Here is a 24,795-nt window from a genome sequence, read left to right on the forward strand (position 1 = left end):
AGATTAATTTATAGACAGATAAGAAAGGTTCACCCAGCCCGCAGGAGGGGAGACAAGGACCCGGAATCCGTGCCGAAGAGCGGCGGAAGTTGCACGTCCGGGTGACAGCGGCCTGACTCAGTGGCCCAGCGACCAGGCTGAGAGGCCCATTGGACCCAACAGTCAGCCTGCGGCGTGTGCTCAGGAGCGGCTTCTGCTTTCCGCATGTGCACAAAAACAAGCCCGGCACGGTGACAGAAGGAGTACTTTAGGGCGAGAGAGCATGTCCAAGGAGCTCAGCACGTTGGCAAAGGCTGGAGTCCACGCGTCTAAGCGCCAGCAGCTTGGAAATGCTCCCAACAGTCTGCACGCGCGGTGACCAAACCCTCTGCGGTGGGCAGCACCCAGTTCCTGGGTAAACCCTGAACTGTAACGGAGGTTACAAGTTGTGGCCGATGGGGCGGAAGGGGCCTTACGGCTGTGTCAGCGCACCCACGAGGGTGAACGGTCCACACGTGGGCCGCTGGGCAAGGCTGGACTGTTAAAGAGTTGGGGTGGGGGTGGGAAACAGCTTAGGCCAGGTCCCTCGAAGCAGAAGGGGGTTTCCCAGGACCCCCAGGAGGGTGGCAGGATTGGGACAGCGGCCCACTTCTCTCGTTCCCCTCTTGTACCCCTGACACAGCAGGGCGGCCCAGCTTCCATGTGACGGGCTGGGCTGGGTGGTGCCGTCACCCCATCCGGCTCCTTGCTGCCCTGCCGGCCCCTCGCCACGGCCCCCTCCTCGCCCCCGCCCCGGCCGACCCCTCGCCCCTCCTCACTGGACCCCTGCCCCCTCCTCGCCCCCCTTCCTGCTCCTGGCCCCCATACTCCTGTGTTCAGGCCCTTGCCTCTGTGACTCAGAGGTGGCTGCATTTGGAGACAATGCCTTTAACGAGCTGATTTAAGTGAAAATGAACCATTAGGATGGGCTCTCATCCAGTCTGACGGGTGTCCTCCTAAGAGCGGCTTGGGCATGAGGAGACACACAGGCATGCAGGAAAAGCACCGCCAGAGGCCCCATCGAGCAGACGGCCATCCACAAGCCACAGAAAACGGCCACGAAAGAGACCAAATCTGCTGGCACCGAGATCTCAGGCTTCTGGCCTCCAGAGCCGTAAGAAAACCAGTGTCTGCTGCTGAAGCCACCCAGCCCGTGGCTGCCCAGCAAACAGACGCGTGGCCCTTCCCAAGGCCACCCAGGCTGCACGCGCGGCATTCTGTATTTTTTCCTGGGGCCCACATGTTGCCCACGGTGGCTTTTTGCACCAAGAGCTGAATGCCGTCTTAAAGAGAGCAAGAGAGAACAGCTGGAGTGACAGAAACACACGGCAGAGAGCCCGTTTTGTCCGGCTGTTGATAGCCTCAAATCCAGAGGTGGCCGCACTGAGGAGACACGTGGCGATCCGAGGGTTCGTCCTGCAGGCACCCTTCCCGCGTCCATCTGTGGACCTCTCACGGAAGGGGCCGGCACCTCCCTGTTCCGGACCCCTCCCGGGGAAAGGGGCATCGCGCCGCCGCGTCCTCTGCGGCTTCTACCTGCTGACGCACGCCCGTTCCCAGCAGGCAGATACTGCCATCTATGAGAGTTAAACCAGCCCCCTGGCGTTGACAGGGTCCTCGGGAGGAGTATCGTGAGTCCGGCTTGTTTAGACTCCAGTGTCGGCAATCCAGCTCCAAACCCCAGGCGGCCTCTTGAAACCCGCTTTCTGCTTTGCTGGTAGACGTCTGTCTACAGGATTAGACTGGAAATGTCACCCCTGTGAGCAGGGCCCGATACAGTGCTTGGCAATATTGACTTGAACCAGGCCCATCCTGAAATTTCCGTCGTCAGAGTAGCTTCTCTGGGTTAAGGCATCAAAGGCCCTTGTTAAACACGTTGCTGAGGGGCCACACACACCAAGACATCGCCAGCCGCTAATGACTCTTTGTGACCTCATCCGAGGGGTCCAGACCCCCTTAACCCCTCGGGGAGCGGCTGGGGCAGCTGAGTTCTGGTGGGAGAAGAGCAAAGAGCCCTCCGGCGTGGGGCGCTGGGAGCTGGAGAGAGCAGACAGGTGTGTCCTTGTGGAACGCGGTGACCGGCAGGGATGAGGGACTTTGCAAGGATTCAGCCGGCAGCTCTGCCCCAGCCGGACCTCGGGATCAGTCACCTTTTGGCCCCAGCCCAGATCATGAGGGAGGGCCAGGCCGGGAGGCAAGCGCAGGAGACCGACTGGGTCTCCGGAAAGAGCCTGGTCAGGGCTGGGAGGACCCAGCGGGGAGCAGAGGGCTGAGTGACTGGCTACACCCCCTCTCCACCAGTCAGCCCTCTCTCGGCTCCTGACACCCGACCGTGCAGGAGCTAGTGGGGAGCGCGGGGAGGGGGCGCAGCGGGGCCGGAAGGCTGTCCGGGCCGCGGCCCACGGGAGGCCGCGGCTCAGCACGGGGAGGTGGACATCTGGTCGTAGTCCGGGCACTTGAGCAGCGCCGGGTAGCCGCTGTTCATCTGCAGGGAGGCGTCGCTGGAGAGGTCGGAGGGGCTGCGGCCCCGGGCCCAGGCGTCCGGGTGCAGGAACTGGCCCGAGTAGTCGGAGCAGTTGCTCAGACGCGGGCGGTAGAAGCCGGGGTGAGGCCGGTACAGGTCCTCGGCGGTGTACCTCTTCATGAACAGGTACACGGACATCACCCCCGCGCTCTGCGGGAGGAGGCGGAGGGAAGGCGCTGGTGCTGGGGGCCTGGGCAGCGGCCAGAGGGGAGGGGAGGAGGGGATGGGGTGGGGGAATGGGGGAGGAGGGGTGGGGGTGGGGGATGGGGGAGGAGGGGAGGGGGTTGGGGAGGAGGGGTGGGGATGGGGGAGGAGGGGATGGGGTGGGGGATGGGGAGGAGGGGATGGGGTGGGGGATGGGGGAGGAGGGGATGGGGTGGGGGATGGGGGAGGAGGGGTGGGGATGGGGGAGGAGGGGGGGTGGGGGATGGGGTGGGGGATGGGGTGGGGGATGGGCGGGGGGAGGAGGGGTGGGGGTGGGCGGGGGGAGGAGGGGGTGGATGCAGGACCTGCCTGAAGGCCACTGCATCCAGGAGAGGATGGGGTGGGGTGAAGGGTGGAGCCCGGCGGGTCTCCTCCTCCTCCCCCCGCTCTCAGCAGCCCCGCCCCCGCCCAGCCCCTCGCGAGGCTTTACCTCGGTTAACAGGAAGGAGATGGCGGCGAAGGCGAAGGACCAGCCGTACTTGTAGCTGAAGTAGGTCTCCGCGTCCCCGGTCCTGCTGAGCATCTCGTCGTTGATGCTGGAGATGTAGAGCACCAGGCCCACGACGAGGGAGAGGCCTGCGGAGGCGGGGGCTCAGCAAGGAGGCCCGGAGCTGCCGGGGCGCCCGCCTCCCCTCCGGGCCGGGAAAAGGCGGCGCCTGGGTGGCCACGAGCTCACTCTGCAGTTCCAGGGGAGCAGGAGTCGCCCCCAAGAGCCTGCCTGGGCCGTCACCCTCCAGACGGAGGCCGGCGCGCAGGTGGGGCTCCTGCCCTGCCAGGGCCTCCCAGGAGCCCGCCCGCCCTTCCTCTGAGCCACTGGCGCGGCGGGTGCCTTGGGGTTGAAACAGCTGTGGGATCACGGCTTCCCGGAGCAGAGCGGTTAGGAATCAAGGGTCAGGAGTCCAGCGTGCCCGAGCGGAACGGCACCACTCACCCGAGAGGATAAAGAAGATGCCGGAGACAAAGGCCAGGATTGTCCTGTGGGGACGAACGTGTCCGATGTTGCTCAGGATGAAGCCGATAAACATGAAGAAGAGGCTGACCAGGGGGAATGGGGTGGCCGAGCGAATCATCTCTGACCAAGGGGACGGAAGGGTGCTGTTAGCCTCCAGGGGCTGCGGTCACCCGGCACCCCCCCAGTCCAAGCAGCCTGCCAGCATCTCCCAGCTGGTTCCCAAGCCCCCGCCCTGCGTGAGCAGCCGGCCTCCACCTCCTCCTCGGTGGACTTTTGTCCCGCGTCCCTTCACCTGCGGGGTCTGTGCTAACCCGGGATCAGCTCAGAACTGCACTGCAGCTGCATCTGGGGTCCACACCGGCTCTGGTGAGGCCCGGGCCATGGGTGAGTCTCGCCGGGGGTGGCGGGGAGAGCTGGGTGCTATGGCGTGAATGTCTGTGCCCCACAAAGTTAAAGTGAAAGTCGCTCAGTCGTGTCCAACTCTTTGCAACCCCATGGATTACGCAGTCCATGGAATTCTCCAGGTCAGAGTACTGGAGTGGGTAGCCTTTCCCTTCTCCAGGAGATCTTCCCAACCCAGGGATCAAACCCAGGTCTCCTGCATTGCAGGCAGATTCTTTACAAACTGAGTTATCAGGGAAAGAAAGTGAAGTCACTCAGTCCGACTGTTTGTGACTCCATGGGCTGTAGCCCGCCAGGCTCCTCCATCCATGGAATTTCCCAGGCAAGAATACTGGAGTGGGTTGCCAGTTCCTTCTCCAGGAGATCTTCCTGACCCAGGGGTCAAACCCAGGTCTCCTGCACTGCAGGCAGATTCTGAGCCTCCAGGGAAGCCCTGAGCTATCAGGGAAGCCCCACAAAACTCGCATGTTACACCTAACGCCCAAGGGATGGTGTCTGGGGCTGGCCTCTGGAGGGCTCACGTCATGGGTGTGGGACTCTCATGAAGGGGGTCAGTGCCGACAAGAGAGAGACAGGCGAGCCCCCTCGGCCAAGCCTCCATGAGAGGACACAGCGGGACGGCCTGGGCTACGTGTTGGGGAGAGGGCCCTCACCAGGAGCTGACCAGGCCGGCACCTCGATCTTTTTAAAAATTATCTTTTAACTTTAATTTTTTGGCTGCACCATGTGGCATGTGGGGTCTTAGTTCCGTGATCAGGGGTCACACCTGTGCCCCCTGCGTTGGAAGCATGGAGTCTTAACCGTTGGACCTCCAGGAGAGTCCTGGAGCCTTGGACTCGGACGTCTAATCTCCAGAGCTGAGAGGATCGCATTTCTGCTGTTTCTATGCTGCTGGATCCGTGGTTTGCTGGAGCCGCCCACGCAGAGGAGGGCCCTGGGTGTGGACGCCCTCTCCCTGGCAGTGCCAGCACCCTGTCCCCCCGACAGACACTGCAGCGCAAGCTCTGCGACTCCGGTCGGCATGACCAGCTGAGTCCCGGGGCGTCGGCTCTCGAGGAACAAGCCGCCTCTTCCCTCTGCCCCACTCTGCCCCGTGCAGCCCGTGGCCTGGGGTGGAAGGTCGGAGATACCTACTTAGTACGCTGACCGTGGACTCCGAGGTCAGCTGGGCGCTCGCGGGCATCACGTACTCAATGGTGAAGCAACGTCCCTGCTCCTCACCTGCGAGACAGGAGCCGCTTTCGCTCGGGGCCTTCGGCGAGCTTGTCGACAGCTACTCACGTACCCTTGACCAAAGAGCAGTCCTCCCCTTGGGGACGGTTGTCCTCTTCAGCCGAGCGGACAGCTCCCGGAGGGGTGCGCACAGAGCGTGAGCGGAAAGGGGACTCCCGCCTGACCGGTCAGCTGAATCAGCCCTGGGGATCAGCGGCGACGGTGTCCCCGCCAGACGGCCCTCACGTTCTCTGGGTCCTGAGCTCGGGTTTGCAGCATCGGCAAGTGCTTCTAGAATCTTTGACCCCCTGTGTGTGTTTACACCTGAGCTGGATCTAAGCGCTTGGGGGCCTGTCCCTGGCTGGTGGCCCACAGTGGACAGAGGTGAACACACCCATCCTGACATCACATCTTCCCCAGAGAAGCACCAAAGCTGCGTGAAAAGCGATTGGCAAGGCTGTGTCAGATGTCTGGCAGCTTGGGGACGGGATCCATTGGGGGTGGCACGTGGCTGGCTCAGGGGCCCCAGTGTGGAGCTGAGGAGCAGAACCCCTTTGTCGCCACCTTGGTGGCTGGATCTGGGTGACCTCAGACTCTGCTTCAGATTTAAGCAGAGATGGAGGCCGCATAGTGCAGGCGGTGGGAGGTGGGGCTGGCGTTGGATGTCATTCCCGAGGCAGACTCGCCCAGGCCCCCAGGTGTTGTCCCTGCTGAGCACGAGTGGGCGCCCCCAGCAGAGCCCTGCCGCGAGGCTGGGAGGACCGAGCGTGCTCTGTGCACACGCGCGCGTGGGTCTCAGAGCCTCCAGGAAAGGCTGCGTGGACCCACTGCGGTGTTTCCGGGCAGCCTTGCACAAGAGATGCTCTCATGAAGCCTGGCCCCTGGTCATGACGGAGGGATAAGAATGGAGCGCTTGGAGTAGCAACTCTGGGTGGGCAGAGAAAACCCAACAAGTGGGCAGGAGGTCCGGACAGGCCAGGTGGAGACCTACTCCCTCGCAGAGCTGGAGAGCCTGCACCTGTGTTTCATCCCTGCCGTTTCGTGGACAGAGAATGTGCCGGGAGTTCCCCAGGGCCACCTGCGTTCTCAGGTGGGAGACCCAGGTCTCGGAGGGGAGAGGACCTGCCTGATGGCCACTGCAGGCGGGGCTGGCATTTGCAGCGGGTCGTGGCCGCCGAGGGCAGCACATCCGTGGGAACGCCTCCTTCCCACAGGGACACTGCTTCCCGGGGGGTGTGGGATGTGGGGGGCTGCTCCTCTCTGCGACAGCACTGGCCGCGGTCAGGGCACGCTTACCTGCCAGGAAGCAGACCCGCCACAGGCCCGAGTGCAGCGACACCCTGGGCTCGGTGCTCTGGTTCTGGGCCAGGACCACGCCCTCCTCCAGGTACAGCCAGTAGTCCGTGCCGACGGCGATGCCCAGCAGGCCCAGGCCGCACACGGCAAGCACACTGCTCAGCAGGCTCAGGGCCTTCCTCCCGCAGGCGCCCATCCTCCCGGGCAGCCCCCGGCCTGGGCTCTGGGGGCAGGAGAGCGAGGCAGCGGCGAGAGCAGGCGCGGCTCCGGGGGCCTGGGAGGGAAGCAGAGGCCCCCGTGGGGCAGGGCGGGTGAACCAGGGCCAGCAGGCCACCCAGAGGGGCCGCCTCCTCTCCTGGGGGGAACGCAGAGCCTGCCTGCCTGGCCTCTGCGAGGGGCCCGTGTCCTGTCTGGAGCCCCTGGCTGATGCTGCCGCTCACCCATCCGTCCGTTCACTCAGCCCAGCGTGCCTGACTCGAGAGGCAGGGACGAGCAGGACCTGCCCTTGCCCTTGATGGGTTTTGCCTAGAACAGTGCTCCCAACCCCAAAGCGAGGAGCCTGCAGCTTGGTGAGTTCTGCCCGAGGGGTGGAGGTGGGGGAGGGAAAGGGTAGGGGGGAAAGGGCGCCCTTCACCAGGACGAGGGGCAGGAGCCCCGTTCCATCAGCTGACCCGGGGTGGGGGCAGGGGGCTGGCTGGTAGAATGGGCCCACACTGGCCTCCTGGAGGCCTGGACGCCTGGAGGCAAAGGGGCGTAGCCCCGGGCAGGACAGCACAGGCCTTAACCCCAGCCAGACCCGTCTGCACCGGCTTCCAGAGGAGAAGCCGAAACACACACCAGGCCACTCTCCACGCAGCTGGTGGGCGGTGGAGGGGCCGGCTGGGCCCCGTGCGTGGGGCCCCGTGCTCACTGCCCAGAAGCACAGGAATCAGTCTCTGTCGACTGCAAGCTGGAGAAACATGAAATGACAGCGGAACAGCCAGCACGGGAGGGTGGGCCGTGTTCTGCCCGGCAGAGCCTCGGGTCCTGAGGCGGAGGCATGGGGCGCAGGCAGGGCCCCTTGGGGAATGGCTGCCCGGACCGGCCAGATGTCCCCACGTGGTTTACACTCCCGAGAACTCTGATAGCCGTTTATGAAGTATTTTCGCTTACATTTGAGGCTCACAAAATCCCATTATCCGCCAGAGGGACCGGAATTAGAACCCCGAGGATGGTGAGTGGAACAGGTGGGAATACCAGCCCCAGGAGCCGCAGAGCCTTGAAGGAGCGCGGAGCCCTGGCGCCATGCCCAGCCCGGCCCCCTTCCGGGACAGGGGACACACGCTGAAGTATGTTGAAGTATGTTGAATCGGTCTGCCAAGCAATTAATTTTAATCTTCACAACCAGATCACCACCCTCATTCTAGGTGAGCTACCTCCACCGGTGGTTCACTGGTAAAGAATCCGCCTGCAATGCAGGCTCCCTGGGTCAGGAGGATCCCCTGGAGGAGGAAATGGCAACCCACTCCAGTATTCTTGTCTGGAGAATCCTATGGACAGAGATGCCTAGCAGGCTACAGTCCATGGGGTCGCAAAGAGTTGGACACAACGGAACATGCACGCGTGCATCACAAGGAAAGATGTTTATATTGTAATACTACAAGAAAAAAGCTGGATGTGAAAGCATGTGTTTAATGTGAACTCAACTGTGAAAAAAAAGTCATAGACTGGGAAGAAATAAACCAAAATGTTGATAGTGAATGTTTCCAGGTAATAGCTTATGTATATTTGATTTTCTCTCTACTTTTCTAAAAGAACATGTATTATTTCTACATCCAGAGAAGAAAGCTAAATAAAGGCCAGACTCATCGATTCCCCAGTCACTGCCCACGTAAAGAAAAGGCGAGAGCCCCTGAACTCCCGGGCGAGAGAAGCTGAGACGCAGTGTCATCCTTGAGTGTGGAGCCTGGAAAGCACAGCAGCTCTGAGCCTTTTAAGATGATTACCCAGCTGCCATTACCTGGAAGTATTAGCTTAATTATCAGGAATTAATAGCTGCTAATTATCATTCACAAGTAGCAATTAGGGAGCAATGTCTTGTGGAGATGGAGTCACTAATGGCACATTTTCCTGCCCAGGCCGATAATAAAAGGACGTTCGATGAAGCGCGGAGGTGCTGGGAGACAGGTGAGCCTTGGTTAGAGGACAGCTGGGGAGGAGGGACATGGAAGGCCAGGCCAGTGTAGGCGCCGACAGCCCAGAGAGAAAGCCCGGGACCTTTGCTTGATGAAGGTCTGGGGACCTTGGTTCTCAGCAGGGCTTCCAGCCACCGGCGGCAGCTGCTCCTGTTCACTGGTCCAGGACTCGGCACCAGCCTGGGCAGCTCCCACGGGACATGCTGGTGGCCAGAGGGCAACCCCCAGGGCTCCTGTGACCTGCTTTCCACGGTGCTGATCCCCTCATTCTACGGGCATTAAAGAAGGACCACAGTGGAGGCCTCTCACCCTCCGCTGGGAGCTGGGGCTCCTTGCAGCTCCTCTCCTGAGCCTGGCAGGCCCGCTGTGTGCCTCCTGGGTCCAAGGAGGTGCAGGTGCCCCATGGCCGGGAATCTTCCCGGAACAGGGATCAAGCCAGGGCTCCACGTTCTCAGCGCTGGCAGCAGTCACAAACCAGAGGCACACCTCCCCTCCGCCCCAAGTCACCCCCGGGCCGCCTGGGACGTCAGGGGCCTCGGGAGCAGGCGGCACACGCCAGCCCAGCCCTCGGGCCAGTCCCGAGACTTCCACCCCAAGGGAAGCAGACGTTGATCTTGCAGCACTTGTAGAAACCAAAGTCCCCTTTAGAAAAGGGGGGGGGGGGGCGCCCACTTCCTTCTTCCTCGGGATCCTCCTTACAGAGTCGGCACGGGGCTGCAGCCTGCGGGACTCAGCGCTCAAGGTCTTCATTGTCGGCAGTTAGAAGCCCGCCCCGGGGGCCTCCACCCCCGCACACAGCTACCGTGTGCGGTAAAAGCCAGCGAGAAATGAAAGACAGTCCTGCTCCCTGTGTCTTAAAATGTGTACACAAGGGAAACGTGCCTCCTTAATCTGATTTTGGTGACACTGGCCGTCCATCTGACCCAGGCTGAGGAAGCTTGCAGGGAACGCTGACCCCGGGTCTCTCTGCTCTCAGCCCCCATCGCTGATGGACGCTCTGCCACCCGGGTTCCCACGGGCCGATGTCTCCCGGACCAGGACTCTGCGCCAGGCACTGTTCATAGCGGTTTACACACCGTTCACAGCAACCCTTGCACTCGGCACTGTTATTAATATGAGGATGTTTAACGCTACTGACTTCTTCACAAGCTCATGAGGATTCAGTGAGGCACACAGGTCGGCAGGTGCAAACAGGGACTCCAGCCTGGAGCACGCTCATCCCAACCACGGCCACGGTCCCCACGTGAGAGGTGAGGGGGTGGGGGTCAGTCCGATGCTCGTGTTCACCCAGCCAGCAAGTCAGGGAGCCAGGGCCCGAGCCTACAGTCCGGCCTGTCCTCCTCGCTGCCTTGGCTGGTGCTCAGAGCTGCGGAGGCAGGGGGAGGTTCCCTCAGCGCCGAGCTCACCACCCGACACTCTGTCCCAACAGGAGCAGACTCCGGACTGTCAGTGGAAGTGTGGCCCGTTTTCCCTCAACATCATCAGCCTCTTGCTAAGGATTTCAGGCCTTTTCTCCCTGGCCTTTGCCTCACTCAGGTGGACGGCCGAACCAGGTATTTCCTTATGAGAGTGTGGTCTTGGGGGAGGAGGAGGGAGAAGGAGGGTAAGGGGAGGAGGAGGAAGAGGGGAGGAGGAGGGAGGGGATGAGGAGGGGGAGGGAGGGGAGGAGGGGGGAGGAGGAGGAGGAAGAGGAGGGAGGGGAGGAGGGGGAGGGAGGAGGGGAGGAGTCGGCTGAGTTCCCACTGGACATGCCAGTTAGTCCTGGTCACACTCAGCCCCTCCCTGCTTAGAACCAGAGTTCACAAAGATGCTGCTTTTTCTGCTGAGTCTCCCTTCTGGAAGGAGGATGGAAGGGGTGGGGTGGAGCGTGGGGAGGAAAGCAGCCTGGCTTTGGAGAAATTGCCTGGATGGCACTTTGCGGCCAGCTCGGAACCCTGCAGCAGGCTCGCCGCTCCACAGAGCAGCCCTGCAGAGGGGACCTTGCAGGACGGTCACGTGGCCTGGCTGGGTTGGAGGTGCCAGGATGTGCTTCTTTAAACACCTCCCCCCAGCGCGGCCTCCCTGCTTCCAGCACGTTCTGCCACGATGCTAACAGTCCAAGTGTTCCCTCCCTCCTCCCCCTGCATCCCTGCCCTCCTCCCACGTGCCCCATCTGGCGGCCTTCAGTTCCAGGCGCGGGGTCACTGCGGGTCCAGGAGGAACCCCGGGAGCCCGGCCTTCCAGCCCCACCCTACCTCCGCGTTAGTGCAGACGGAAGAGCTGCAGACGGAAGAGCCCACCTGGCCCGGGCCCCTCGAGGGTGAGCGTCGTGAGAGCCGGGTAAGGAGGGAAAAGCACGAATCTGTGCTTCTCTGAGCAGCTTGTCTCAGCACGAGGCTTTCTGCCTCCCCTCCGCCCCGCGACTTGCGGTGAGACGCTGCTGGGGATACCCCCAGGCCCCAGCGGCCTGGACCTGAGCACCCCGTCCCGGGAGTCGGGGCCCGAGGCGGCTTGTGAGCCGGGACCACGGTCCACTGGCTCCAGAGGGCCTGGGGGGCGGCCCAGGGTCCCCGGAGGGTCCAGCGCTGACCCCACAGGTCTGGGCTCCAGCAGACGCCTCGTGATTCTCAAGACAGGGAGTCAGGGTGCTGACTGCATTTTTAAAGAGACAGGATTTCCAGACTGGATGACGGAAGCGAGGGCCTGTGGAGAAGGATGAGGGGTCTCGCCCTCCACTGGGCCCCCAGGAGAGGCTGGTGACAAGGCAGGGTGTTGTTCTGTGTGTTCCCCAGGACCCCACCTCACGGGCCCAGGGCACGGGGCAGAGAAGAGCCTGGGAGAGGGGCTGACCCTCGGCCCGGCAGCCTCATTCCATCACCCTGGGTGCCCAGGGGGCCCGGGCCAGGTGGGCTGGCCCCTGGCCCCACCCCTGCCAGTCCAGAGCCCCGTCAGTGATGGCAGAAGGAGGGCCTGTGAGGGCTCCAGGACGCAGGGGCTCACAGGCTCTCAGCAGGCCTGCATTGTCTTTTCTTGACCAGGAAGGACACAGGACTGGCCATGGAGGCGCTGACCCAGGCCCGGAGCCCTGGGGACAGGAGGTCATGGGCATCGCACTTGAAAACTGGACAAGGCAGAGATGAGGCTGGGCTTTGCAGGGCCGGAAGCACAGAGACCTCCCGAGAGGCCCTCCGGGAGGTCAGGGCAGGCGGGAACCTGCGTGTGTCCCCAGGGCCCCCCAGGACCCCAGAGGACACTTCATGTCAGTGGGCCCTTCCCTGCTGCTCCTCGGCGCCACCTGGGAGTTCAAAACGAATCCCAGTAACGCCGGTTCACTTCCAAGACCAACGAGTGCCAACCCTCTGTAGGGGTGACAGAGTGGGAGGGGATGAGGCGCCAGTATTTTCCAATGATCCCGGGTGATTCTAAGGTGTAGCCAAGGTTGAGAGCCACTCGCGGATCGGGGGCCCTCTGGCCCTGGAGATGCACAGGATCCACGCTCACGGTTGGACCGCCTTCACTTTGGACCCACGCTGAGCCACCCAGCACAGCGGCCACTAGCCACACGTGGCTCCTGAGCACTTGAAATGTGTGTGCCTGGTCCAAGCGGAGATGAGCTGTTCGTACAAATACACGCTGGTCTCCTAAGACTTATCATGAGCAAAGAAAGTAAAATATCCCACTAACGATTTATAAAAACACGGGTTATATGGCGAAATGGCATGTTGGCCTAAAAATATATGAATTTTACCTATGTCTTTATATTTTTTTAGTGTGGCTTTAGAGAATTTTAAATTACATTCTGTGGCTCACATTATATTTCTATTGGGCAGTGCTAATCTACAGACAACCTAATTCAAAATGTATTCTCTACAGTTCTTCTACTTGTAACTTTGTTACATCTGTGTCTTGATAATAATTTTCCTTAAACTTCACTTCATGGTTCCAAGTATATAACATTCTTGAAATGACAAAAATAAAGAAATGGAGAATAGATTAGTGGGTGTTGGGCCTGGAATGGAGAGGTCGGTTTGGCCATAAGAGCAACAGGCAGCACCCTTGTGGTGCAGAATGTCCCGGACTGCCTGCCTTGCTGTCAGTGCGCTGGCTGTACTGTCCCCGTGATGTGGTACCTGTCCCCGTGACGTGGTACCTGTCCCCGCGTGACGTGGTACCGCTGTCCCCGCGTGATGTGGTACCGCTGTCCCCGTGACGTGGTACCTGTCCCCGCGTGACGTGGTACCTGTCCCCACGTGACGTGGTACCGCTGTCCCCGTGACGTGGTACCTCTGTCCCTGTGACGTGGTACCGCTGTCCCCGTGACGTGGTACCTGTCCCCGCGTGACGTGGTACCGCTGTCCCCGCGTGACGTGGTACCTCTGTCCCTGTGACATGGTACCACTGTCACCACATGACGCGGTACCTCTGTCCCCGTGACGTGGTACCACTGTCCCCGCGTGATGTGGCTCCTCTGTCCCTGCGTGACGTGGTACCTCTGTCCCTGTGACGTGGTACCTCTGTCTCCATGACGTGGTACCTCTGTCCCTGTGACGTGGTACCTGTCCCTGTGTGATGTGGTACCACTGTCCCCGTGACGTGGTACCACTGTCCCCGCGTGACATGGTACCTCTGTCCCCGTGACGTGGTACCACTGTCCCCGTGATGTGGTACCTCTGTCCCTGTGACATGGCACCTCTGTCCCTGTGACACGGCTCCTCTGTCCCTGTGATGTGGTATCTCTGTCCCTGTGACGTGCTACCTCTGTCCCTGTGACGTGGTACCTGTCCCCGTGTGGCGTGGCACCTCTGTCCCTGTGACGTGGTACCTCTGTCCCTGTGACATGGCTCCTCTGTCCCTGTGATGTGGTATCTCTGTCCCTGTGACGTGGTACCTGTCCCCCCGTGACGTGGTACCGCTGTCCCCGCGTGATGTGGTACCACTGTCCCCGTGACGTGGTACCTCTGTCCCTGTGACGTGGTACCTGTCCCCGCATGACGTGGTACCACTGTCCCCGTGACGTGGTACCTCTGTCCCTGTGACGTGGCTCCTCTGTCCCTGTGATGTGGTATCTCTGTCCCTGTGACGTGGTACCTGTCCCCCCGTGACGTGGTACCGCTGTCCCCGCATGATGTGGTACCACTGTCCCCGTGACGTGGTACCTCTGTCCCTGTGACGTGGTACCTGTCCCCGCGTGACGTGGTACCTCTGTCCCTGTGACGTGGCTCCTCTGTCCCTGTGATGTGGTATCTCTGTCCCTGTGACGTGGTACCTGTCCCCCCGTGCCGTGGTACCGCTGTCCCCGCGTGATGTGGTACCACTGTCCCCGTGACATGGTACCTCTGTCCCTGTGACGTGGTACCTGTCCCCGCGTGACGTGGTACCTCTGTCCCTGTGACGTGGTACCACTGTCACCACATGACGCGGTACCTCTGTCCCCGCGTGACATGGTATCTCTGTCCCCGTGTGACGTGGCTCCTCTGTCCCCTGCGTGGTGTGGCACCTCTGTCCCTGTGACATGGCTCCTCTGTCCCTGTGACGTGGTATCTCTGTCCCTGTGACGTGGCACCTCTGTCCCCGCATGACATGGTATCTCTGTCTCTGCGTGACGTGGCACCTCTGTCCCCACGTGACGCGGCACCTCTGTCCCCGTGTGACGTGGCTCCTCTGTCCCTGCGTGACATGGTATCTCTAACCCTGTGTGACGTGGTACTTCTGGGGTTGGACTCAGTGGTCAAGAAGCCACCTGCAATGCAGTAGGTGATGCAGGAGATGAGGGTTCGATGTCTGGGCTGGGCAGGGAAGATCCCCTGGAGAAGGAAGTGGCAACCTACTCCAGTATTCTTGCAGGGGAAGCCCCATGGACAGAGGAGACTTGTGGGCTGCAGTCTATGGGGTCACAAGAGTCAGACACGACTGAATGACTGAACTTGGTTCACACCATTGGGTACATGGGTTGTCTCTGTAAGAAATCCCGTGATTTCTCACAACTGCATATGAATTTACAGTTTACCTAAAAAGTAAACTTTAATTAGAAAAGCACAATATCACATCTGAAACGGTGTTTCTCATGCTCTGCTGGTGAGAGTACTAAGTGGTTTACCCTTTTGGAAAGCGACTTAGCAAACACACAATGAGTGTTAAGCATTTCGTTTCTCTCCATCCCAGCAACGCTACTTCTGAGAATTGCCACTAAGGAAACAGATAAAAACATAAGGACAAAAATTCACAAAGATGTTGCCTGTGATAGCAAAATGCTAAAAACCACCCAAACGCTTTTCTGAAAGGGAAGGGTTACATGAGCTATCGTTTATCCACTCAATCTACCGTTATGTAGTCGTTGATGGGGAATGTTAAATGAAAAAAAAAGTGGGACACAAAGCACCAGAAGTTTGTTGCTTTGTAAAAAAAAAAAAATCTGGTAACATGTGACTCCATGAATACAAAATATTTGTTGTGGTTGCTTTGACTGTAGGATGATGGACGAGCTTGTCTTTCTACTTTACTGTTTCTGTTCGCTGGTTTTGTGGAATAAGAGGCGCCATAGTTTTCGTTTTTAGATTAGCGGTCTTCCGGATGCTGAGGGACAACCCCCACCAGGTTGTGGGGGGGTGGGGGTGGTGGCTGACCTGCCCCCTGCTGGCTGACCATGGTGATGCCGCCTACAGCCCTAAGAAGTGCACACACAGCTGGACAAATGACCAGTTATGGGCAGATTTAGGCCCCCAGCCCTGCCCAAAGCCACACTGCCCATGAAGAGGGTAGAAAGAAGGATCTGAAACATCAGAGCTTCTGTGAAAGCTTTCTCAGCCTCATTCGGTAAAGATAGGAACCAGTGACTGTAATGTAATATAAATGGTGACCATAATACAACGCCTGTGAAAGTGTTAGTCGCTCAGTCGTGCCCGACTCTCTGTGACCCCACGGACTGCAGCCCGCCAGGCTCCTCTGTCCATGGGATTCTCCAGACAAGAATACTGGAGTGGGTTACCATGCCCTCCTCCAGGGGATCTTCCCGACCCAGGGATTGGACTCATGTCTCCTGCGCTGCAGGGAGGTTCTTTACTGTCTGAGCCACCAGGGAAGACCATATATCTGGGTCCAATATCCACAGTCCTCCTTGGTATAGGTTTACATGTTCAAGACTCTGAATGTGAGTTCCTTGAAGACTTCTTTTTCTGAATCAACTATATATTTAAAAATCTTCCTAAGTGCTGGTCATTGAATGTGTTAGCTGAGCTCACTCTGTTGACAAAAGGGGGAGTCTCTAATTTGGTACCTGCTTTTCATCCCTCTCTCTCCTGGGCAGGGGGGTTGGGGGCTTTCAAAGAGCTCTAACACCACTGCTCAGCATTATGAAGTCAGGGGGAGGAAGCACGACTCTTTCAACTTCTCTGAATTTCCCAATGTGCTGTAACAAGGACAAATTATTTTTCCAGTTGGGATGTGTGTATGTGTGTGTATAAACTTTCATTTAAAAATTAACAAAAGATGACCTATATAGAGAGGAAAAATATATTTTAAACCGGGGCAGCTTCCTGACAAAGAGTGGCTGGCAGTGACCCCCCCACAACCCTCTGGTCCCTCCCCCCAGATGGCGGTCCCTGCTCCTTCCTAGGGCGTATTCCAGCCTGCCCCAGGCTTCTGCAATGTTCTATTTTTGTTTTCATTATTTAACCGTGTCCCATATACACGGCTAAGTGGAGTGCTCGGTTCCATGGCTTAATGGACAGCTGACCTCTGTATGCAGACGCTCAAGTCATATGGAGCTCCGCAGGCCATCAACTGCGGGCTGGGGGTGGGGGCGGACGCCGGGCGCACCTTCCTGAGGTCGACTTTAGTCCAAGGCTGAAGACCAGGGAGACGGCGGTGGCTGCGGGGGAGACCCAGGGCAGGGTGAAGCCGGCAGCGCACGCCAGGAGGGGTCAGGGCTGGGGAGGTGTGCAGAGCGCCAGCAGCTTGCTCTCGGGGCTGAATGGCTGTGGGGCTGGGGGCCGGACCACCACCTGGTTCTCTGCCTCTGCTGGCTGACGCGGGACTCGGAGCTCAGCTCCTGGCCCGGCTGGCTGGGGCTGTCCTGAGAACTGCCCTTTGGAGGACGAAGGGGCTGCAGGTCCTCTCCCTCATCGCCTTTCTTCATCGTGTAATTGCCAGACCTTCCAGGGACCCGACCGCCGAACCCCAGGGCGGTCACACGCGCGGGAGCCTGGGAACGCGGGTGGGCCATCGGGCAGACAGGGCAAGGCGCACGGGCAGGGTGTGCGGACCCCTCCGCCCCCGGCACTGGAGGCGTTTCGGACCTCACAGGCTCCTTCCACGAGCCCGGGAAGACGCTGTTGCAGAAGGTGTGATCCGCTCTGCGGTGAGCAAGCAGGCTGCTGCCCGAGGCCCTGCCCAGGGAGCGGGCCGGCAGGACGTGAACGCGCGTCCTCTGGGGCACAGTCCTCTGTGTCCACCCCGCTCCCCCCACGAGGCGGGCGCTTTTCCCAGGCGGACCCCAGCACAGAGCCCCCCAGTGCGATTCCCAGGACTCGGTCGGGGGCACCGTGACGGAGCCAGGCTGGGTTGGCCCCGCCCGGGGGCAGGCGTGGCCGGGGCAGGGGGCCTACGCTTCCCACTGCCCCCTCCCCGGGCGCCCGCCCCGGGGGCCCTCAGACGATGCGTGGTCCTCAGCCTTCCCACAGCAGCTCATTTGTCGGGGGAGGCGCGCGGCGCTGTCCCGGGGGCGGGGGGCGGAGATTAGTACAGAGAGATGTCTCTGCGCGGCCGCACCTCCCGGGGCTTCGTCTCCGCCCGCAGCGTCGCGGGAAACGCGGCTGCGGTTTGACACTAGCTGAGGATGAGGCGAGCTCCCTTAATGGCCAGCGTCGCCTGCTGCCCGCGGGTTGAAACGGGTCCTCAGCAAAGGCCCACGGCTGCCCCTGTGTCTGACACGGCTGTCCTGGCTCCTCTCCGCTGGGCATGGGGCCTGCTCAGTGGGGTCTGAACGCAGGTCACCAGCTGGCTGGGCAGATGAAGGAAGAGAATCGGAAAAACACCAACAGGGCCCCCCAGACCCATCACTCCTGCAGACACAAAGGTGCCAACCGTGGGCTCAAATGAGCTGAAGTGCAAGCGGTACAAACAGCATCATCGGCCAGTAACGCTTTAGTCTGAATTTGCAGAGCCCAGCCTAGGGGACGTCACAGCGCCTATGGAGCACTGGGGCTCCATGCAGCGGGCCCAGCCACGACTGGCCGGCCTCGAGCTGCTTGTAAGACAAGCTCTGGGCTCGGCTGTCTGACGCCCACCGGGCTTGGCGCCGCTGTTTTGCCAACACTGTGCTCCCACCTGGACGTCTCCGCTGACCTCCCAGGCCGTCCACTTTCTCAGTTGGGTCTGATTGATACCCTCACCAGGTATGTGAGGTGATACCTCTTGGTGCAGATGCTACCATGATGAAATACCGCAGCGTGGGTGGAGCCGCGACAGCTCCTGGCACATGGCGGCCGCTCCCCCTCCCCAAGCTTCTGCAAGTTTCCGAGGAGGGGTTGGGGGGACACGGGGGTGCCTTGAGGTCTGGAACAACGTCCCATAGGAAGCCTTCAGGGTGGTGGGGTTCCCTGTTCCTGCGATGGTGCCCCGCGCTGGGGCTCAGAGGTGGGTGCCAGGCCAGTGGACTGAGTCCAGGGCCACTAGCCCCAGCAGGGGCCCCTCTTCTTTACATTCTCAGGTCCGTGAATACCCCGGAGCAGAGGAAGCAGGTGTGGAAGACCTTTCCCCTGCAGCTTCACAGCCCGACTTGGTCCCCAAAGCCAAGCGCTCTTCACTCACATCTGTTCGGGGTTCAGACCCTGGCTCCACCCCAGCTGTGTGACCCCAGGCTCATTGCTTCATCTCTCTGGACCTCAGTTTCCATATGCGCATTTCGGCTGAAGCAGCACGTTCCAGGTGCTTCTCGACAGGACAGTCTGACTCGGTCCCACAAAGACTCCGGGAGGCCCTGACGTTTCCCACTCGTGAGGTGGCGCAGACTGAGACAGGGGTGGCCTCTGGGCCCGGCTCTGAGACCACGAGGCTGACGGCAGTCCCAGGCGACCACCCAGCCCGCAGTCGTGTCCTGGGGGCGAGGCTGTGGGGCCAGGTTGCCAGGGGTAGGTCTAGGAGAAAGGTCAAGATCACAGATACAGGCACTGCAGGCTTCCCGGGCGGCACCATGGTGAAGAGCCCGCCTGCGAGGAGGAGGGGACTAGGATTCGACACCTGGCTTGGGAAGATCCCCTGGCGAAGGAAATGGCAGCCCGCTCCAGCACTCTTGCTGGGAAATCCCCTGGACAGAGGAGCCTGGCGGGTTACAGTCTGTGGGGTCGCAAAGCGTCCGGCACGACTGAGCCCGCGCACAGACTGCCTGGTCCAGGGTGGAGGCAGAGTTCAAGGTGGTGGGGGGCGGGGTTAGGTTGTCCTGATTCAGAAGGTTAAAAAAAAGACATTTCCACACCCTGCCACCCTGCCCACCTTCTCCAGGAGACATCTCCTCCAGTAAAGAGGTGGGGGGCTCCTGACCACACCTCACCCAGTCATCCTGAGGTCTATCACAGACACGCCCTGGGCCCCAGAAGGAGGCAGCTGGCACTGGCCTTGATGCTGGACATGGCGCTGGGCGTCCACCAGCCCCGCAGACCGGCCAGGCTCCTGCAGAGTGAGTGAGGCTAGCCCGGGCGCCTTGGGCCTCTGGGACACAGAGGTGAGTGAGGTTCGCACCTCAGGGAGCAGCCACCTATTTTGAGACCAAGTGAGATTTACACCAGACGTCACCTGCTTCTCAGCGGTGAGCGGGGGTGTCTGCCTCTATCACCCCCGGGGAGGTGCGCCTTCCGGCAGCCAGCACTCACTGCCCACGCCTGCCGGCACCAGTCAGCGGGCTCTTGTTCGGAGGACAAGCCATGCTGAGCAGTGGATGCGGGTGCAGAGTCAGGACCCAGAAACGCAGGGAGGCTCCGGGGAGCCTGGCTTCCCATGAGCAGGGGTGGAGGTGGGCGGTCAGGAGTGCAGGTCCGGAGCAAAAGGTCTGGCTCTGTGACGGAGCAGCCAGAGGCCTCACGGTCTGAGCCCCACGTGACTGTGAAATACAGGCACCGTTGTTCAAAGGGTTTTGGGGAAAATAAGATTTGATGGAAACGTGGGGAAATTGGAACCCTCGCACATTGTCGGTGAGAGTGGAACATGGTGCAGTCGTGGTGGAAAGCTGTCTGGTGATGCCTCAGTAAGTCAAACATCGTGTCCTGCTCTGTGCGACCCCAGGACAGTAGCCCACCAGGCTCCTCTGTCCACGGGATTCTCTAGGCAGAAATACTGGAGCGATTGCCAAGCCCTTCTCAGGGGATCTTCCCACCCAGGGGTCAATCCTGAGTCTCTCATGTCCCCTGCGTGGGCAGGCGGGTTCTTTACCACGGAGCCACTTGGGAAGCGTGGAATCCCCAGAGGACCCAGCAATCCCACCTCGAGGGGCACAGCTCAGAGAGCGTTCCCAGCAGCATTCACACCGCGTCTGGAGCTGTGTGCGCGGCGGGTTGGCGTCTACACCACGTCTGTTGTCTGCCTCTTAACTGTATCAGTGCAGCGCCCGATGGGGAAACACTTGCCCCTTCGTGTGAGAATTAAGGAACCTGAGGCGCAAAGGAGATGGCCTGCCCAAAGTCACAGAGCGGTCCGGCTCCCACCCCACGGCCCACTCTGGGGACGAGGTGGCGAGGAGCCTGGGGATACAGCCCCTGAGCAGCACTGACCAGCCCAGCCCAACGTCTGCTCTGCGGAACGGACTCAGCATGAGGGGCAGCCCCGTCGTCAGTTCTGATAACCTGTGCTGCCATCGCGGGGTCTGCCTGCTCTTAACGGGAGAAGTACCCAGAGACCTGCACTTCCGAGGGGCCTGGCCCACCCTCTCAGGACCCGAGTGTGGGTGCCCTCCCAGAGCCCAGCTCTCTCCCCAGGCCCGGCCCTGCCCCCCTGCCCAGCTGGGCCTCCCGTGAGCTGCAGACACAAGTACCCAGGGACAACTGCCGCGGCTTTGCTGGAAGCCCTGCCGGGAGCAGCTCCACCTCTGGCCCTGCTCAGGCCGGGCCGCTGCCGGCTCCTGTCCCGGAGAGAGCCCTTCCTGTGCCCCCTGACCCGAGCCGGCGGCCTCGGGCCTGGCTGGGCTTCACTGCAGAGAAAGGCTTGCGGAAGCTGGGCTCCGGGGCGGGAGGGCCTGCTGCCCCTCGCTGCTGGGCTGGGAACCGGGCGTGGGCTCTGGGGACCCCTCCCCATGTGGGGGACCCCTCCCCATCCAGATGACGACACCCGGCGGCCGCGGCTTCCCTGAGCCAACACGAGGGCTGCTCCCGCCAGCTCAGAGTCTGCTTCTGGATAACGAACCCTGGCTCTCATTTCCCAGATGTCCCTCCGTAAACAGGAGCTACTTCGACAGCGAGAAATTAAAACAACAAACAACGAGGGGCCTGAAGACTGAAGTGGCCGCCTTCCAAAACGCAGCTCTTGAACCACATGTCCGCCCCAAGCCTCCTCCCCCCGCTCACTGCCGCTCCTGCCCAGGTGCTGGCACGAGGGGCCTGGCACCCCCTTGAGCACCAAGGGGACCAGAGTTCTGCCCTTGCTGGGCCACCTGTCAGCCTTGTGGTTTCAGGGGAGTTACTTCACACCTCCGGGCCTCGATGTCCTCATCTGTGAAGTGGGGATGATAAAGCCCACTGCCCAAGGCTGCTGGAAGACTGTTAGTCTCAGTCCTGTCTGATTCTTTGTGACCCCGTAGACTGTATCCCGCCAGGCTCCTCTGTCCTTGGAATTCTCCAGGCAAGAATACTGAGTGGGTTGCCATTCCCTTCTCCAGGGGATCTTACTGACTCAGGGATCAAACCCGAGTCTCCTCCATTGCAGGCGGATTCTTTACCGTCTGAGCCACCAGGGAAGCCTCCAAGACTGCTGGGGGTACTGAACTAATAGTTCAGCCATCAGCGGGTCTGAACCAGATCCACAGAGGTGGTGCCACTGTCCTCTAGAAACATCCAGCCTCAGCCTCCCCCAACGCGCCTGACACACATGGGACCCGACCTGCTCCAGGTCCCATGGCCCCTGCCCACGGCCCCGGGGTGGGCCCCACAGTCTCGTGCAGCTGACGCACTCTTCTTAAGGTCAGGCCAGCTCCTTGGGGCGCCCGGGGCCCGTGGTCTGCAGTGACACGCCCGCGGGCCCTGAGGGTGGACGCTGTGACAGCTGGAGCCTACCTCTGCGCAGTTGCCCATCTGGGTCCTGGTGAAACCAGACGGTAGGTCTCACTCGGGCCCCAGGACGGGCCGTGGTCCCCTACCCCACTGCTGCTTCTGCCTGAGCTGCTCTGAGCAGGAGGAGTTCCCAGGCTTTGCCCTGAGAAATCTGGGTTCAGATCTCCATCTGCTGCTCGTTAGCTGGGCAACCATGAGCGAAGGCACAGCCTCTCCAACCCCCAGGCCTCTCAGCTGTCAAATGTGTTTGCAAACAAAAAAATTAAAAAAAAAAAAAAAAACCCACTCACCCCCTAAACCCTGCCAGCAATGCTGTTACTATCACATGATTTTACCAACGAGGAAACGAGAGAGCAAGTCGTTTGGTCAAGGTTCCTGGGCCGTGAGCACTGGAGGCCAAGAGCAACCCCCCACCCCGAGGCCACACGCACACCCCCTCCCCGTGCGTGTGTGCTCAGTCGCTCTCTGTGGTCCCACGGACTGTAGCCCGCCAGGCTCCTCTGTCCATGGGGTTCTCCAGCAAGAATACTGGAGTGGGTTGCCATTTCCTTCTCCAGGGATCTTCCCGACCCAGGGATCAAATCCAGGTCTCCCACGTTGCAGGCGGGTTGTTTACCACTGAGCCTCCTGGGAGGCCCACCACCTGCCCCCCATCATTTTCACGTTTTAAGGGTGCCTGCTGCAGACCGCTGGCTAAGCCTGTCTGGAGTGGGCTGTGGGGTGGAGAGGACCTGGGCGCCCCCAGGCTTGGGGGGAGGTGCACCCTCTCCTGGCCTCCGCTCTCTCCTCCCTCCACACCTCCTTCTGCTCAGACCTGAGCTCCAGAGGGCCCTCGGGGCTCCACGAAGCCGGGGCTGGGATCTTCCCTGAAGCACCGCAGGGGTCCTGAAATGTATGGGAAAGGGAACCCTTGCTCCTGCCCCGAGCTCTAGGGAGAAGGGGGCCTGGAGAGGAGTGGGAACCTGCCTGGGCCACACTGGAGCTCAGCCCTGGGCTCCAGGCCACCCCCAGGCCGGGGAGCTCCTGCTTCGGCCCCACCCCACCCGGAAGGCTCAAGGGCTGCTCCCCACGGCCCTCCTGCCCCAGGCATCCATCGGGCGTCTTCTTCCAGTGAATAAAGATTCCAGCAGGGACGGGATTTCCCTGGTGGTCCAGCGGTCAAGAGTCTGCCTGGCAATGCAGGGGATGGGGGTGTGATTCCTGGTCAGGGAGCCAACAGCCCACGTGTCACAGACCGACCAAGCCTTCGCACCCCAACTGGAGAGTCTGTGCGCCAGCCTGATACGGTGACGGTCCCTCGTGCCAGAGCTAAGACCTGGTGCAGGCAGAGAGATGGATGATAGATGTAAATAGATGAGACACAGATGATAGACAGATTAACAGATGATAGGTGATAGAGGATAGATAAATGAGACACAAATGGTAGATTAATAGATGATAGGTAATAGATGATAGATAGATGATAGATGATTGATCGGCGATAGATGATACATAGATGACAGATAGAAGATAGATGTTTGATAGATGATTGGTTTGATAGATGATATTTGATAGACGATGGATGACTGATTACAGATAGATGATACACATGATAGATAGGTGACAGACGATAGATGATAGGTGATAGATGATACATAGATGATAGATATATAGAGAGATGATAGATAGATAGATGATATAGATTGATAGATGATAGGTGATAGACAGATAGACAGACAGATTAAAGAATCCAGCAAGGAGAGCTGGGGCCTGCCTGCCCGACAAGGTCATCCCTGCAAACCACGGGCCGCGGGCACCACAGAACCCCAGGACGCAGCCCTCTTCACGGGGCACACACCTCCTGCGAGGGCCTCACACCCTCGACAGCCCTGCACACGACGGTTCAGAGACGTCCTCCCGGGTTCTCCCATCTGGCACTCCAGCCCCGGGGGAGACCCGCCGTGCGCGGTGGGGGTGCAGTGAGGGGAGAGCGCGGTGCTCCCAGGGAGGTCGTCTGCGTCCTGTGCTGACGGGTGAGCCTTAACTCTTGGGTAAGTTTTAAACCCACTTTTCCAGGCGTTAATAGGAACCTATTTCTGCCATGAGTCACTTCCAAACTGGTTAACTGAGATTCTCTAAGCAGTCTTGGGGGCCGCAGGGTGGAGCCGAGGGGGCCGCCCCACCCGCGCTGGGCTACGCGGGGGTGCAGCTTGCGAGGAGCCTGGTTGGCATCAGTTGAGGAGCCCAGAACCCGGCCGGGGGCGGGGGGGGGCTGTGACTCAGAAACGGAGCCCCTCCCCAGCTCTCGGGAAGGGGAGGGAGAGGGAGGCTTGACTTCCCTTGACCTCTGGAGTCCTTGCTCTGATCTCTCCAGAGGGCAGGGCTGCCGCCCAGCGAACAGATGCGAACAGATGCTCGAATCCGGACCAGAAGCCCGTGGCGGACTGAGACCGGAGGGTGCAGCCTGCGCCCTGGCTTCCTGGGGGCGCAGGGGACCAAGGACGACACCCCCCTCCGCAGACCCCAGGCCCAGCGGGGCTTCCAGTCTCGGCCCCAGGGCCCCTCACCAGGGGGCCTTCTCTGAGCCCCTCTGGGAAATGGCACCCCACCCCAACCTCGAAGAGCACACCCCCCGCCCCCTCACTCCCCCACCAGCACCCCACCCTGCCCCCCAGCACCCCACCCCCGTCCCCCCAGCACCCCACCCCCCAGCACCCCCACCCCGGCGCCCTCCGCTCCAGCCCCGCCCTCCGCTCCAGCCCCGCCCTCCGCTCCAGCCCCGCCTGCTGGCTGTCCTTTCTTTAG

The 24,795-nt window shown here is 60.8% G+C and overlaps 1 protein-coding gene and 1 long non-coding RNA gene across 2 annotated transcripts; one reads left to right on the forward strand and one right to left on the reverse strand.

Annotated features, from left to right (window-relative positions):
• Positions 1–839: 839 nt before the first annotated feature.
• CACNG5 (calcium voltage-gated channel auxiliary subunit gamma 5) lies at positions 840–6,874 on the reverse strand. Its single transcript, XM_065909570.1, has 5 exons — positions 6,609–6,874; positions 5,235–5,321; positions 3,678–3,818; positions 3,177–3,322; positions 840–2,692 (listed from the first exon to the last, which is right to left on the reverse strand). Exons 1-5 carry the CDS (start codon positions 6,802–6,804, stop codon positions 2,435–2,437), a joined length of 828 nt encoding a protein of 275 aa, XP_065765642.1. The 5' UTR covers positions 6,805–6,874; the 3' UTR covers positions 840–2,434.
• Positions 6,875–8,430: 1,556 nt separating this feature from the next.
• LOC136149357 (uncharacterized) lies at positions 8,431–12,831 on the forward strand. The gene is made up of 4 exons (XR_010659668.1): positions 8,431–8,774; positions 9,759–10,032; positions 10,212–10,335; positions 11,800–12,831. It is a non-coding gene; the product is annotated as an uncharacterized lncRNA (long non-coding RNA).
• The last annotated feature ends 11,964 nt before the right edge of the window (positions 12,832–24,795 follow it).

This window comes from Muntiacus reevesi, chromosome 18 (assembly GCF_963930625.1).
Source record: "Muntiacus reevesi chromosome 18, mMunRee1.1, whole genome shotgun sequence".
Classification (NCBI taxonomy): domain Eukaryota; kingdom Metazoa; phylum Chordata; class Mammalia; order Artiodactyla; family Cervidae; genus Muntiacus; species Muntiacus reevesi.